Raw genomic sequence first — 15,407 nt, forward strand, 5'->3', positions numbered from 1 at the left:
AGGAGGCGTGGCCCAAATACTGGAGGCTGGGTTTGACATGGCTGGTGCGCAGAGGCACCTTATGGACAGCAGAGGGAGCTCCCAGTGCTAAGGAGCACACTGTAATGAAAGTAATGTAATTGTAATGTAATTCTGTTTCTGTAATGAAACAGAGCGAGTGAGCGGCTTGAGCGAGGACTGTGTGATAACTTCAACTTAATGACAGCTTTGTAACATTTGTGGCCTCAAACACAAAGTCACCAGTGAAAGGAGTGCTATCGGTCTGACGACGAGAAAGCAGCAGACAGTGCAGCAGGTAAGACGCTAACATTAGCTACTACTTATATAAGCTGATATTGCTTACATGCTTTAGTAGGGTATTATTATATTGGCACATGCTGTTTTGTTTTTTAAACTGCGGCTAACCCCTCTGACATTAGTAGATACACTCCTTTCACATTGCCACTAGATGGTCTTGTGTCTGTTTTTTTTTTTGCTATATAGCCTATATATATATTTATAAAGATTGTGAGAGAAAAGAAATTAGGCTTGTTCGACTTGAACCGGCGCTTGAACCGGATTTTCACGCTCAACCATTTCTAGGGTTTACAAAGAATGGTGTGAAAAGGGAAAAACATCCAGTATGCGGCAGTCCTGTGGGCGAAAATGCCTTGTTGATGCTAGAGGTCAGAGGAGAATGGGCCGACTGATTCAAGATGATAGAAGAACAACTTTGACTGAAATAACCACTTGTTACAACCAAGGTATGCAGCAAAGCATTTGTGAAGCCACAACACGCCCATTCTCCTCTGACCTCTAGCATCAACAAGGCATTTTCGCCCACAGGATGTTTTTCCCTTTTCACACCATTCTTTGTAAACGCTAGAAATGGTTGTGTGTGAAAATCCCAGTAACTGAGCAGATTGTGAAATACTCAGACCGGCCCGTCTGGCACCAACTAAAGCAATTCTGCCACGCTCAGAATTGCTTAAATCACCTTTCTTTCCCATTCTGACATTCAGTTTGGAGTTCAGGAGATTGTCTTGACCAGGACCACACTCCTAAATCCATTGAAGCAACTGCCATGTGATTGGTTGATTAGATAATCGCATTAATGAGAAATTGAACAGGTGTTCCTAATAATCCTTTAGGTGAGTGTATATATACATCAAAGAAAGTAGATGCTCCTTATGCTTTTGAATCGCTCTCGCAGTACTTTGATGTCATAAACGGATCGGTTGAACAAGCCTAATTTCTTTTCTCTCACAATCTTTATAATATATATACAGATATATACAGGCTATATAGCAAAAAAAAAAAAAAAAAAAAACAGACACAAGACCATCTAGTGGCAATGTGAAAGGAGTGTATCTACTAATGTCAGAGGGGTTAACCACAGTTTAAAAAACAAAACAGCATGTGCCAATATAATAATACCCTACTAAAGCATGTAAGCAATATCAGCTTATATAAGTAGTAGCTAATGTTAGCATCTTACCTGCTGCACTGTCTGCTGCTTTCTCGTCGTCAGACCGATAGCACTCCTTTCACTGGTGACTTTGTGTTTGAGGCCACAAATGTTACAAAGCTGTCATTAAGTTGAAGTTATCACACAGTCCTCGCTCAAGCCGCTCACTCACTCTGTTTCATTACAGAAACAGAATTACATTACAATTACATTACTTTCATTACAGTGTGCTCCTTAGCACTGGGAGCTCCCTCTGCTGTCCATAAGGTGCCTCTGCGCACCAGCCATGTCAAACCCAGCCTCCAGTATTTGGGCCACGCCTCCTAATTTGCATACACTCCTCAATCCTCAATCCCCGAATCCCCAATCCTCAATCTTAAATGGCTAAATGACCAAATGCCCAATCCTAAATACCAAATTAATTTTCTACTTGGACTTTAAGTTTCAAATTTAGATTTTTAGTTTTGGTTTAAGACTTTTAGTTTTAGACTTTTAGTTTATAATCTGACCAAATAATCCCTCTATAGTACACTGCCCTTCAGAGATTTACTTAATGTTTTTTTTATACTTTTATTTAGCAAGAACACTTAAAAGTGATTAAAAAAATGGTGAAGGCATTGACCTTGTTTCAAATAAATGCTTTCCTTTCTATTCATCAAATAATAAAGAACAATGCATTCAGTTTCACAAATAGTCAGCAGTACAACCGTTTTCAACCTTGATGAGGAATATTTTTTGGAGCGCCAAATCAGCCTATCAGAAAAAAATTGGGAAAGCATGGACGAAATAATGAACGCAGTTGAAGTTAACCATGAAGATAACTTTTATTCTCCCAGTCAAAGTGCTTGGGTTGTTAATGCTGTCAAATGCTGTTAACCAATGGTTAAATAGTGCACAATATACTTTCGATGAATCTGCAGCTGATTTGGCCACTTCTAAATAACTTATCCATCATGTGTTAACAGATGTGCTAAGAGTGTGCTACATTAATACAGTGTGAACGCATGCTCACATGAGCGTTGAAGCACATGCAAGTCATCTCTGCATTTGTTCACAAGTTTTAAAAGAGAGATAATGGTGACTTTATTCTGTTCTCAGGGCTGATGAGATTGACATGGTGATGACAGATCTGGAGCGAGCCAATCAGGTACAGATTCAATCCTGTTATCAAATCCTTGTCATCATGATTATGCATCTTTATATTGAAAATAATACATGATTTGTTCAAATGTTAAAAAGATTGTTGAAGGGGTTAGTTAGTTGTCATCATTTACTCACCGTCATGTTATTCCGAACACTTAGAAATGTTGCTTGTGTAGACTTCAGTGGAAGGACAGAAACTTCTGAGTTTCTTTTGTTGGTGTTTCAAAGATGAACCGAAGTTGTGTGTGTTTGGAATGCTGTAAGGCTGAGTGAATGATGATGATGATGATGATGATGATGTTTCTCCTGCAGAAAGCCGAAGCTGCTGAGAGGGACGTGGACGCTCTGAGAGAGCAGCTCTCTTCAGTCAACAGATCAACACATGCTCCCACACGGAGAGACTCCACGCCGTACACGGTACCAGCTCTCCACTGCTGGTGGTCTGGATAAACCACCCATATTATCACATAAACACTGCTGTTAACATGAAAACACAGTTTAGAGTCCTCAAAGTAAACTGGATTTTTAAGACAACACTGTAGACAACCGTCAAAAACAGCAAATAAATAATAATGATAGTAATACTTGCTAATCTAATTGTGGACAGTTAGTAATATAATAAGAGTTAAGAAAGAAATGACAAACAATGCTACAATTCAGTAGAGTAGAACAAATAAATGTGTCTGAAGTCTCTGTGGCAATAGACAACCATACACTGTGTGGGTCAAAATGATCCATTATCTTTCATGCCACAGATCATTAGGATATTAAGTAAAGATCATGATTTATGAACATATTCTGTAAATTTCCTACCATAAATATATCAAAGCTTCAAATTTGATTAGTAATATGCATTAAGAACATCATTTGGTAATCTTTAAAGGTGAATTTCTCTTGATTTGGATTTTTGTGCTCCCTCAGATTCCAGATTTTCAAACAGTTGTATCTCAGACAAATACTGTCTGATCCTAACAAACCACACAACAATGCAAAGCTCATTTATTCAGCTTATAAATCTTAATGTTTAAATCTCAATTTTAAAAAAAAAAATTGACTCTTATAACTATAGTATCAATTCAGTTCGATTTCGATTCACAAGCTCTCGATTCAATTCGATTCTCGTTTTTGTTTTTGGACTACGTTCCTTGAATACACTTTTAATACAAATGCTATTGATATTCCTAAAACATTAACAGTAAACAACAGTTTACAAATGGTGAACTTATAAAAAGAAATTAAGATCCACAGGCCTGTATTTTAAACCCTTTCTTTTTTTTTGTATAGGGTCCATTTTTAAACGATAATAGGCCCTATAAAATGTTCTTTAGACAAACCCACTGTTCACAAGGACACTCGCCAGGACGGATATTTTCACATAATTTTGTGTTTATTTGGCAGGTTAAGCTCAACAAACCAAATATTATACTCTGTGTGTGTGTGTGTGTGTGTGTCTTGTGTCTCTCTGTGTGTGTGTGTGTGTGTGTGTGTGTGTGTCTTGTGTGTGTCTTGTGTCTCTGTGTGTGTGTGTGTGTGTGTGTGTGTCTTGTGTCTCTGTGTGTGTCTTGTGTCTCTGTCTCTGTGTGTGTGTGTGTGTGTGTGTGTGTGTGTCTTGTGTCTCTCTGTGTGTGTGTGTGTGTGTGTGTGTGTGTGTCTTGTGTCTCTGTGTGTGTCTTGTGTCTCTGTCTCTGTGTGTGTGTGTGTGTGTGTGTCTTGTGTCTCTCTGTGTGTGTGTGTGTGTGTGTGTGTGTGTGTGTCTTGTGTCTCTGTCTCTGTGTGTGTGTGTGTGTCTTGTGTCTCTGTCTCTGTGTGTGTGTGTGTGTCTTGTGTCTCTGTCTCTGTGTGTGTGTGTTGAGCAGGATGAGGGTGCTGATCTGGTGCCACGCTCGAGTCTGGAGGCGGAGCTCAGTGCGAAGGAGCGTGAGATGCTCCAGCTGGTGGAGGACGTCCAGAGACTGCAGGCCAGCCTCTCCATGCTCAGAGAGAGCTCAGCCGCTCAGATCAGCCAGCTACAGCAGCAGCTCAAGAGCCAGACCGCCACGCTCCAGGTGCACCACCTCACTCAAACCGATGCACTCCAAACACGAGCAGTGGTCTACTGTTATCAAACAGCCCAACGCCACCCACTTGAATTTAATATGAATACGTAAATATGTGCTGCACAACAAAAATGGAGAGCACAGCAAGCATTTGTTTAGATAAAATCAGTGCTTCATTTGTAAATTGCGAGGTACCGGAACAAAGCGGGGCAACAGATCCGGCACGCAATTACAGAAGGGAGAGGTAACAGAGCACTCACGCTATCACATTGCTGGACCAGTTGAAGTGATCACAAGCGTGCATCAGTTGCTTTTATCGGGTCTGTAAGGTCATGAATAACATGGAAATGCCATGCGATTTTAAAATAACAATTTCCAGGCCTGAAAACTTTTCTGAGGGGGACTATGTGTCGCATGGTTTTAATAAATCTCGCAGCGTTTAGAATGAGGAAAATTCCTGCATTTATTCAACATAGCTTGTAGGTTTGAATAATAAAATAAATCCACACAAAGTCTAAGATTAAATCAGTCATTTGAATCCATGACCTCTCTCATCAGCGCATCAGTGACCTGCACGCTGCGATACAAGACTCACTCGCATCGGGACAGCTGACAGAACGGTCACTTGACTAATCGGGTCATTGTTGCATTGTCACAAAAATGTATAATAATTCGCAAACCTTAAGAATTTTGAGCCAAATGGTACTCACAAAGGCTGTATTAAGTGCCCTCACAGTCACATCCAAAGCTCGCGCGTATAAAGCCGCCTCGCGAGTATTAGTCTATATAAGTTATTTTCCGTAGTTTGTTGAGTTTAAGCAACCAAATACAAACAATATGACGTCTGATGGGTGTTGACAAATAAAACAGTTTCATAGCTCACTACTAAAATACAAGGGGGAAAGAAAGGATAGTGAAAGTGAAAGTGATGTGACATTCAGCCAAGTATGGTGACCCATACTCAGAATTTGTGCTCTGCATTTAACCCATCCAAAAAATGCACACACACAGAGCAGTGAACACACACACACACACACTGTGAGCACACACCCGGAGCAGTGGGCAGCCATTTATGCTGCGGCGCCCAGGGAGCAGTTGGGGGTTCGATGCCTTGCTCAAGGGCACCTCAGTCGTGGTATTGAAGGTGGAGAGAGAACTGTACATGCACTCCCCCCACCCACAATTCCTGCCGGCCCGGGACTCAAACCCACAACCTTTCGATTGGGAGTCCGACTCTCTTACCATTAGGCCACGACTTCCCCTAGGGGGAACAAATCAATAATTAAACAACACTGCGTCTTCAGTGTCGGTGTTGTATCAGACTCTTGTAATTAACATCAGGCTGTATGAAAACAAGCTCAATGGAGTTAACAAGGGCTTTGGCCGGCGAATGAGGAGATCTGTGTTTTGTCCGCATCTGAGGAAAGTGCAGCGCATTATATGCCATCATCACCTTTTACAGGTTAGGGTATAACGTTTATTTTGTTAAGGGTTTTTTATTTTTTATTTATTTTTTGCTGTTTAATACACTTGGCCAAAATCTCATGATATAAATGATTAGGCACTTATGCATAGGATATTTTAAACGTACAATATTATATTGGCTAGATGGCAAAAAAAACGACTTCTCCAGTCTTCAAACACACAGAGACAATTCTTCTGAGTAAAGAAATGCTGTATTCAAACAGTTATGTGTTTACCCTTGCTTTGCGGATGATCGGAGATCTGTCTCCTCCAGCTGTGTGTGTGCGAGTCAATCTGAGTGGAGGGGGGGGGGGGGAGTGACGAGGTCTCGCGAGAGCTTGAGGATCCAATGGCGTAATGAAGTTTTACTGACAAGCTCCTTTAAATACTTATCATTGGTTAAATATTTCTAAAACCCTGTGATTTAAAATAATAATAATAGCGAATTATAATAGAGATATGAATTTTGGATAGTTTTTCACTGCACATACTGAAACGCCGCCCCTGGAGGAGGGGGATCTGCCAAAATGAGGTGCTGGATCGGATTTGGGAGGTGCTGGATCCGGATCCGGCTTGTTCCGGCACAAATTAAGCCCTGGATAAAAAGCATCTGCTCATAGCATGAGCTCTGCAAATTAGCACACCTGTGAAGTCAAGTGTATTTACATGGCACTTTATTCAGAATATTCCTTAAAAGCAAGCAGCAGTATTAAACATGAAAAACAGTGTCAGTGTCTCATTTCATCAGAGGCATAACTTATTTTGCTACTATAAAGCGTGGACATCTTATCTCCAAGGACTCGACAGACGAAATGAACCCAGAGAAGAGCTCTGCATGAGAGAAGGCACACACCTCCTATGACCTAATCATCACAAATTAACACTCCTGTCGAGTCACGTGTATTCACATGGCACAGAAATAAACTGTGTTCATCCAAATAAAGGCAGAAGGAATGAGTAGGAAAGTGTTGACCTGGCTAATGTTATAGCAGTGGAAACTAATCACGTTTATTAATCAAACCGTATTGAAATATTTCCTTTTCTTGTATAACTATACTAGTATTTTAGTCGTACTGCACACTTGCAAAACTTACCTTATTAGTTGAAAAGTACAATATTTTTTAGTTTGTTTTTTCATTAAATCCAGTGCATACTGTGACCGTTCACAAATTCAGATGCAGTAATGTGAACAGCTGGTCTGCACCCAAGAGCATCTCATGGACCTTAATTATGAAAAGCACAGGAGTAGCTGATAATATGACATTCAGTGGCTCGGACTGATTTATTCAAAGAGAGTCAGAATGATTACTTTTGAGACAATTAACCAATTGATTTAAGAGGTTGAGCTACAGTCATTTGATGGAGTAGGTAAGTGCATCTTGTGCTCACAGACTGCAGACTCTTGTTTACTTGTGCAGCCAGTTCTGCCAAACACAGATCAGTTTATGTGCGTTGAACAATGGGTGTAAATGGTTTCCAGTAGTCATGCTGGCTAACAGTCACAGAGATGATGCACAGTGACAGAAATCAGCTCTTTGTCCTGTTCTAAACCGCTCTGTTTCTGGGGATTGATTAAAAAAGTGTGCAGATCCACTTCTGAATGCCATCTGCACAGTATTTGCCTTCATCACGGTCTTTTTATTTGTCCAGCATCTGGAGGAGAAGCTGCAGACACAGGCAGACTACGAGGAGGTTAAGAAAGAGCTTAGGTAAGAGATGCTTCCGCATATTACCATCGAGGCACGTTTAATATCGTGTTGTTTTATTTCATCATGGCTCTGTTTTATATTGACAGCATCCTGAAGTCGATGGAGTTTGGGCCATGTGACCGCTCCACGGCGCAGGTAAACAGTAGCTTAGTTTAGTTTGGTGTGGTGTGGTGTGTAGCTCCTTGCCGTTGATGTGATGTGACTGTGTCTCTCAGGATTCATCTAAACCGTTAGAAGTGTTGCTGCTGGAGAAGAACCGCAGCCTGCAGTCTGAGAGCGCGTCTCTGCGCATCGCCAACACTGAGCTCAGCAGTGAGTGTGCTTAGAACCTACACCTCACAAATACTCCTTTCTGTAATACCTTTCAAATCAGCAGATACGTCTGACATCAACTGATAGCAACGTTTCCTACCATGTGCAGCACGTAGTGATATAGCCATTCATTTATAATATTTAATAACTGCACGTTACCAGATCAGATCATGAAATAAGTGACGTTTCTGTCTTTGACATCACATTAACAGAGATGTCATTATTTGAATTGCTATAACATTGATATCATTTATTAATTTATTTGCATGCAATACTAATGATAAAATCACAAACATTTAGGATGTTGATTTTCCTGTGATGATCGATTCTGTCGATGCAGTATCGGTGTCACAAATATCAATACTTGTTTACATTTCATTCCAAACTTAAGCTTTCTTTCACTTTAAAACACAACTGAAGTTGTTTCAAGCTGAGATATCTCTGCCCCTGATATATCTGTTCACCCAGAGAGAGCTGATGGAGTGATGAGATCATCCGCTAGTGAATAAAGGCCAAGCTACATTATCATCAGGAGCTTATGATTCAATTCTGACTGATGATGATACTGTATGGGATCTTCCATACAGATCCCTTGATATGATGAACAGATTTGATTTAGGCTTTACATATAAACATTGATCAATGCAGATAGGTAAAGCACATCAGATCTGGTAAACAGAAGCTCAGGTGTTAGTTCTCGAGGTTAAGCTGCCATTGATCATGTTTTGGTCTGCTGTATGTGTGACTGTTTTTATTTAATCGTTCAATTCTATTAATCAACATTTAAAGGGATAGTTCACCCATAAAGTACAATTTTGAGAGCGTGTGATTTGTCTGAATACTTACTGCTGTGTGTGTGTGTGTGTGTGTGTGTGTGTCTCTCTCTCTCTCTCTCTCTCTCTCTCTGTGTGTGTGTGTGTGTGTGTGTGTGTGTCTTTGTGCCTCTGTGTTTGTGTGTGTCTCTCTCTGTGTGTGTGTGTGTGTGTGTGTGTGTGTGTGTGTGTGTGTGTGTGTGTGTGTGTGTGTGTGTGTGTGTGTGTGTGTGTGTGTGTGTGTGTGTCTCAGGCCGCTGTGCGTCTCTACAGCTGGAGTTCTCCGCAGCAGTGAAGACCAGCGCTGAACAGAAGGAGCTGATCCTCAGACTGGAGCAGGATCTGAGCACCATCCAGACGATGTCACGACCCGACGCTGAGGTCAGACACCAGCACCAGCTTTACAACCATGACCAACACTTTCACATTTATGCAGTACCCAAAGCATCTACATTTATAAGTTCTTTTTTGGGAATCATGACATAAACTCATGATAATTATCCATATTCATTTAAGAAATTAACATCATTTTACCCAGCCCTAAAAAAAATACTGACAAAGAAATTGATTTGGCAGTAAATGTGGAAATGATAGATACACCAGACATTGGGGTCAGTTAAGATATTTTGCTTTTGCCTTAAAGATATTAAAGTCAAAAAATACGTCATGACGAGGGAAAAAACATATATAAGTCGCACTGGACTATAAGTCGCATTCATTTAGAACCAAGAACCAAGAGAAAACATTACCGTCTCCAGCCGCGAGAGGGCGCTCTATGTCTTCAGTGTAGACTACAGGAGCACTGAGCAGCATAGAGCGCCCTCTCACGGCTGAAGACGGTAATGTTTTCTCTTAGTTCATTTCTCTCGGTTCATGTCAAATTAATTTTGATAAATAAGTCGCACCTGACTATAAGTCGCAGGACCAGCCAAACTATGAAAAAAAGTGTGACTTATAGTCCGGAAAATACGGTGTGTGTGTATATATATATACATATATATATGCAAAAAGCTTGGTTAACATTATAAGTGAACCTCTAGGAACATTAAAATAAAAAATAAATATAAAAACTTCATTCATAGTGTTTCAAAAGATTTCTATTTCAAGATGTTCCTTTGATATTTCCACAGAAATATTGTGCAGCACAACTGTGTTCAACATTAATAATAATCAGAAATGTTTCTTGAGCAGTAAATCATCATATTTTCATGATTTCTGAAGATCATGTGACACTGAAGACTGGAGGAATGATGCTGAAAATACAGTGGAGCATCACAGAAATAAATTACACTTTAACACAGATTCACATAGAAACTGTACTAATATTTCACAATATTACTGTTTTTTACTGTAATTTTGAGCAAATTAAAGAGACTTTTAAAAACATAAAAAATACTAGTGACTTCAGACTTTTTAATGGTAGTGTACTAAGTGATATAACCAAAATCACTGACTTCCTGCTGAAGTCCTGAACGGCGACCAGGTTATTTTTTTCTGAAGAATGAAGTCAAACACTGAAAAGACATTTAGTAACTTGATCTGAGTGTGAAGCATGTTAATGCACACTTTGTAGGAGGAGTGAAAAACTGTGTGTGAATCTGATCCACACGGACTGACTACTGAACACATCCAGATGACACAAGACACCGTTACACACCTGGACACACATCACAATAATGTGTGATTCTCTGTCGTCTAGGGTGCAGACAGCAGCACAGTGATCGTCCCGGAGCCCATTAAAGAGGCCACTGCTCTGTTCACAGGTAAACTAAAGATCTCATGAGAGATGCATACAGACGAGTCATGAGATGCTCCTACAGCTGTGTGTGTGTGTGTGTGTGTGTGTGTGTGTGTGTGTGCTCTCCTCCACAGATCTTCCTCCGGCTCAGATGGACTCTATGCTGTCCATCATCTCCAGTCAGAGGGAGAGGTTTCGCTCTCGTAACCAAGAGCTGGAGGCCGTGAGTGCACTTGACAGTAATGAGTCCTGCTCCGAGGAAGAGCGGCTGAATGTGGTGTTGTTTGTGTCCGTCAGGCGAACAGCTCCCTACAGCAGACCTTACAGAGTCTTCAGAGCCAGCTGGACAGTCTGCGGGCCGACAACATCAAGCTCTACGAGAAGATCAAGTTTCTGCAGAGCTACCCAAATAGAGTAAGTCACGTCGACCGTCGACATTTATCACTAAGCTGAAACCCCTCCTGTCGTGCCCAGGGGTGTGCGATATTGATGAAAAAATTCAGTCTCAATGATTTTCCTGGAATAAGACAGAAATGAAATCCGTATCCACCAAATGTGTCCCTGCACTGCAGAGGTGGCACAAAAGCTGCATCTGAAGGGGGTTTTGTTAGGCCTGTATTCACTGATTCATGCAGCTCAGAGCTGGCATGAAGGCGTTTAGTCTGCACTTACAATTACATGAATAATGCTGTGAGACAAAAAATAACATGAATAAATAGAAAATATTTATTTATTTATTAAAGAATGCTTCAAATATGATACTAAAATCTCCAGTAGCTGGCAGTATGTCAGTATGAGTCATTCATTAAAATGATTCAGATTCATTCGGGAACTTTATGAACGAGTCATTGAACCACTGACTTACCTGATTCATTAAAAATAAAAAATAAACTCTATTCATTCAGAAATTAAACCCCTCAGAGAAACACAATGGTTCACAACCTGGATTTGTCTGGAATTATTTTCTTTGGTGAAATTGACAATATTGTGTCTAAAATGCAGCTCATTTAATATTAACCTGTTCATTGAACTGTTGTTTAAAATCAATTTATATCATGCTGATATATGAAGAGCAAAAAAACACTCTTGCTTTTATGATATTGCTCCACTGTACCATACAGAAATATAAGACAGAACGTCATACAGGGGCAAAATTCACATCATGAATAATTTCAGGGTCATTCTAACTGCTTTCTACTTGGCTCATGTGTTTGTTCAGTTTTTTTTTTTTTTTTTTTTTTTGCAAAGTAAATGACACATTCAGTTTAAAACAACAATTATGGTATAATCATAGATGAAATGAGCCATGAATGTTGATGGTCTGAATATGTGTAGTAAGATCTCAAACATCAGTGATGTTCAGATCAGAATGAGACTGTAGGTCCTAATACAGTAGATGACTAAAGACTGTTGTGTGTGTGTGTGTGTGTGTGTTAGGCTGGAGACAGTGATGATACAGTGATGCGTTACTCGTCTCAGTACGAGGAGAGACTCGACCCCTTCGCCTCCTTCAGCAAAAAGGTGAAGATGTGAACATAATCAAATGTGATTTTGGAATTGTTTGCTGGTTTTGTTGGTTCAGGATGGTTCAGTAGTGATGTGTTTATGATGTGGTTTTCTCTTCAGGAGCGTCAGCGGAGATATCAGAGCCTCAGCCCGTGGGACAAGGCCACGCTCAGCCTGGTGTGTGATCTTCACACACACACACACACGTCAATCAGTGTTCTTTCATTTAAAGTGTGCTCCCCCTCAGCTCATCAGGAGTTTATTTCTTCAGATTTGGAGTAATGTAGCATTGCATCAGAAGTCGTGGTTTCCATCCAAAGTTGCGAATTTAACACAAAATTGTAATATTGCACAAACAAGTCAAAGAGAACAAAATCGTCACTTCCTGATAAACTGGCATTATACGTCACTAAGAATAGTAGGAGAAGCTACTGAATATAATCATTTTCATGTATAATAAATTACATATGAAATGAGTTACTAATAAGAACGAACAGACGAAACACAATGAATGCGGTTATTGTTTTCGGGGATGGATGCTGCTGTTTGGGAACGCAGTCGTTTATCAGTTCTGGGAGACTTTCTGAGACTTTCCTCAGGCATTTCTGAACGACCATAACAACATTTCAGATGCTGTGGACTGAGATCGGTCCACTGGTTAGTCCGGATTTACCGTCCCATAGCATCACTTTTTTGATGCTCTTGGGGGGAGTATATTCACAAAATGCATTTCTATCTCTCATTATTCACATTAACCCTAGCACCTCAAGCAAGCGTAAAAACTCAGCGTTTCCATCACTAGATTCTGATGCAATACTACAAAATGTGCATAAAAGCAGGGTGATGGAAACATTGTGCAGTGAATGGGTGCCGTCAGAACGAGAGTCCAAACAGCTGATAAAAACATCACAATAATCCACAAGTTATATCCTAATGATGTCATAATCATAAAAATGTCACAATGGATTTATTTCTTACAAACTTACAGCCTTTGGCTTCTCAGGTCATTACCTGTTTAACTGGAGTGCTGTGGATTATTGTGATGTTTTTATCAGCTGTTTGGACTCTCATTCTGACGGCACCCATTCACTGTAGAGCATCCACTGATGAGACACTGATGCAGTGCTACATTTCTCCAGATCTGATGAAGAGACTGACTCAGGCCTGAGGGGGAGTGAACTGTGTTAAGGTTATGAATCCCCCAGTGACTCCGGATGTTTTGTTGTGTCCCTCCCCATCACTGTCTGTGCTGATGCTGTGTGTGTGTGTCAGGGTCGTGTGATCCTGTCCAATAAGACGGCCAGAACTGTGGCGTTCTTCTACACGCTGATGCTGCACTGCCTCGTCTTCCTGGTGAGGGACTTGAGCCTCAGTTTAAACCCTGCTTCATGTTGACCTCTTCTGATCCGCTGAGCTGTTGTGACTGTGTGTGTGTGTGTGTGTGTGTGTGTGATCAGGTGCTGTATAAAGTCGCCTGGAGTGAGAGTATTGGTCGGGACTGTGCTGCATTTTGTGCAAAGAAGTGAGTGTTTTTACTCTGAGTTTCTGGTTTTGTTCACATGCACCATGTGTGTTTCTGATTCACACTTCCTCTTCTCTTTCGTCCCACAGATACTCCGACCACCTGCACCGTTTCCACGAGGATGGAGACACGTGGCAGTAGCAGCTTCTGTCCACTAGAGAGAGCTGTTCACTTCAATCATATTGTGTAGATTGTCATTGAGTTACTGGGACTGGGGCCAGGTTAGTTAGGGAATGTATTGGGTTAAATATTACATTGACGGGAGGTTTAAAGGCTTGATGCTGTTCAATTACATAATGAGATGTTCTGTCCAATGAAATCAGTCCGCTCTAACATCTAATGCTTTACATAGAGAAAAATCAGTGCTAAGGGTTTATTTAACCTTGTGCCAGATACTGACACAATACTTGCATCCCTTTATTTTGTATATTTAACTGTTGGGACTTTAGGTATATTCTCTTGAAATTAAATTTAAGCTTTTAGGCGACGTGTGTTTTTCTTTATTATGAGATGAAGGTATTTATAAAACTGTAAGAAGTTTGTGGTCGGGAAGATTTTTTCAGCATCATTCCTCCAGTCTTCAGTGTCACATGATCTTCAGAAATCAGATTAATGTGATGATTTACTGCTCAAGAAACATTTCTGATTTAATATCAATTCAAAAGAACAGCATTTATTTCAAACAGAAGTCTTTTGTTACATCACTGTCACTTTTGATCAATTAAGTGCAACCTTGCTAAATAAAAGTAATGTTTTCTTTCCCAACAAAACACACTGACTCAGTGCTATACATGAACCAGTAATTGGAGATATTTCCACGTTTTCTTTACTCGTACAGAGGACTTTACATGACATGTGTGAAATGGTGTGTTGAATCGCTCTCTGAAAGCAGCATCTGATGAGCCTAATTATTAATAAAAGAAGGGCTTCTGTAGATCACTGTACGGAGAATATCTCTGGACACACTGATGATGCTCGAGCAGTGGGCTTCTACTCATGGCTTCATCGTTGCATGTTTTCATTGTGGAAGCAGACGTTAAAGGCTCATTTTGTAATGAATAATAACTGAGAAACAAAGCCGTCTCCTCCAGCGGGGTGTTGAGTGCTTGAATAATTCATCTAACGGCTCTTAATGAGTCCAGACCCTCAGCAGTTCATTCTGCTCCGCATGAGTGTGAGAGCTTTTCCAGAACCAGCCAGATCTGAACATGAGATCCACACACACAGGTCTGGGTTCTTCTCCAGATACTCTCTGTGCAGTTTGATTGTGTTATTTGTCTGAGAGAGACTTGGCAGTAATGGCTTCATTAGTGAAGCTGCAGCATCAGTGCGGCTCCTGGTTTCATTTGACCCCGTGACCTCTGCTCCTGCGTTTCCCAGCATGCTGTCAGCACTGAGCCATCGATGCATCATCACTTCGGCCTGCATGATTTCCTGTGACATCGTCTGTTTGAGTTCTCAGCACATGTGACCAGACTCGGCCAATCAGAGCGTCCGATGCGGTGATGCGAGAGATTTGGTCTTCAGCTGCAGATTATTTGACTGGAGCTGCTTGCTGCGTACTTCTTCATATCTGTATTTGTTTTTTGACTCCCTGAGCCTGCAGCATGTTTGATGTCAAATCCATAAGACTGAGATTAGTGTATTCATGTACCATAGTATTCACCTGCTTTTTTAGAGAATCGGCATATTAACAAGAACACAAACTTCAGTGCTGA

General features: G+C 40.6%; 1 protein-coding gene across 2 annotated transcripts in view; it reads left to right on the forward strand.

The window, feature by feature from the left end:
- Positions 1–13,873, forward strand: part of cux1b (cut-like homeobox 1b) — a 31,686-nt gene extending 17,813 nt beyond the window's left edge. Inside the window, exons 9-23 of one of the 2 annotated variants that reach the window (XM_059533663.1) lie at positions 2,546–2,594; positions 2,903–3,007; positions 4,447–4,635; positions 7,741–7,799; positions 7,886–7,934; positions 8,015–8,111; positions 9,177–9,304; positions 10,623–10,686; positions 10,796–10,884; positions 10,959–11,075; positions 12,099–12,182; positions 12,288–12,344; positions 13,440–13,520; positions 13,625–13,689; positions 13,779–13,873. In XM_059533663.1, the coding sequence (XP_059389646.1) occupies positions 2,546–2,594; positions 2,903–3,007; positions 4,447–4,635; positions 7,741–7,799; positions 7,886–7,934; positions 8,015–8,111; positions 9,177–9,304; positions 10,623–10,686; positions 10,796–10,884; positions 10,959–11,075; positions 12,099–12,182; positions 12,288–12,344; positions 13,440–13,520; positions 13,625–13,689; positions 13,779–13,830 (1,285 nt within the window). In that variant the 3' untranslated portion in view covers positions 13,831–13,873. Of the gene's footprint in view, positions 1–2,545; positions 2,595–2,902; positions 3,008–4,443; positions 4,636–7,740; positions 7,800–7,885; positions 7,935–8,014; positions 8,112–9,176; positions 9,305–10,622; positions 10,687–10,795; positions 10,885–10,958; positions 11,076–12,098; positions 12,183–12,287; positions 12,345–13,439; positions 13,521–13,624; positions 13,690–13,778 lie in introns of both variants that reach the window. The other variant, XM_059533662.1, reaches the window with a different exon arrangement.
- Positions 13,874–15,407: the final 1,534 nt, after the last annotated feature.

The sequence above is a fragment of the Carassius carassius genome, chromosome 41 (assembly GCF_963082965.1).
Source record: "Carassius carassius chromosome 41, fCarCar2.1, whole genome shotgun sequence".
Taxonomy (NCBI): Eukaryota; Metazoa; Chordata; class Actinopteri; order Cypriniformes; family Cyprinidae; genus Carassius; species Carassius carassius.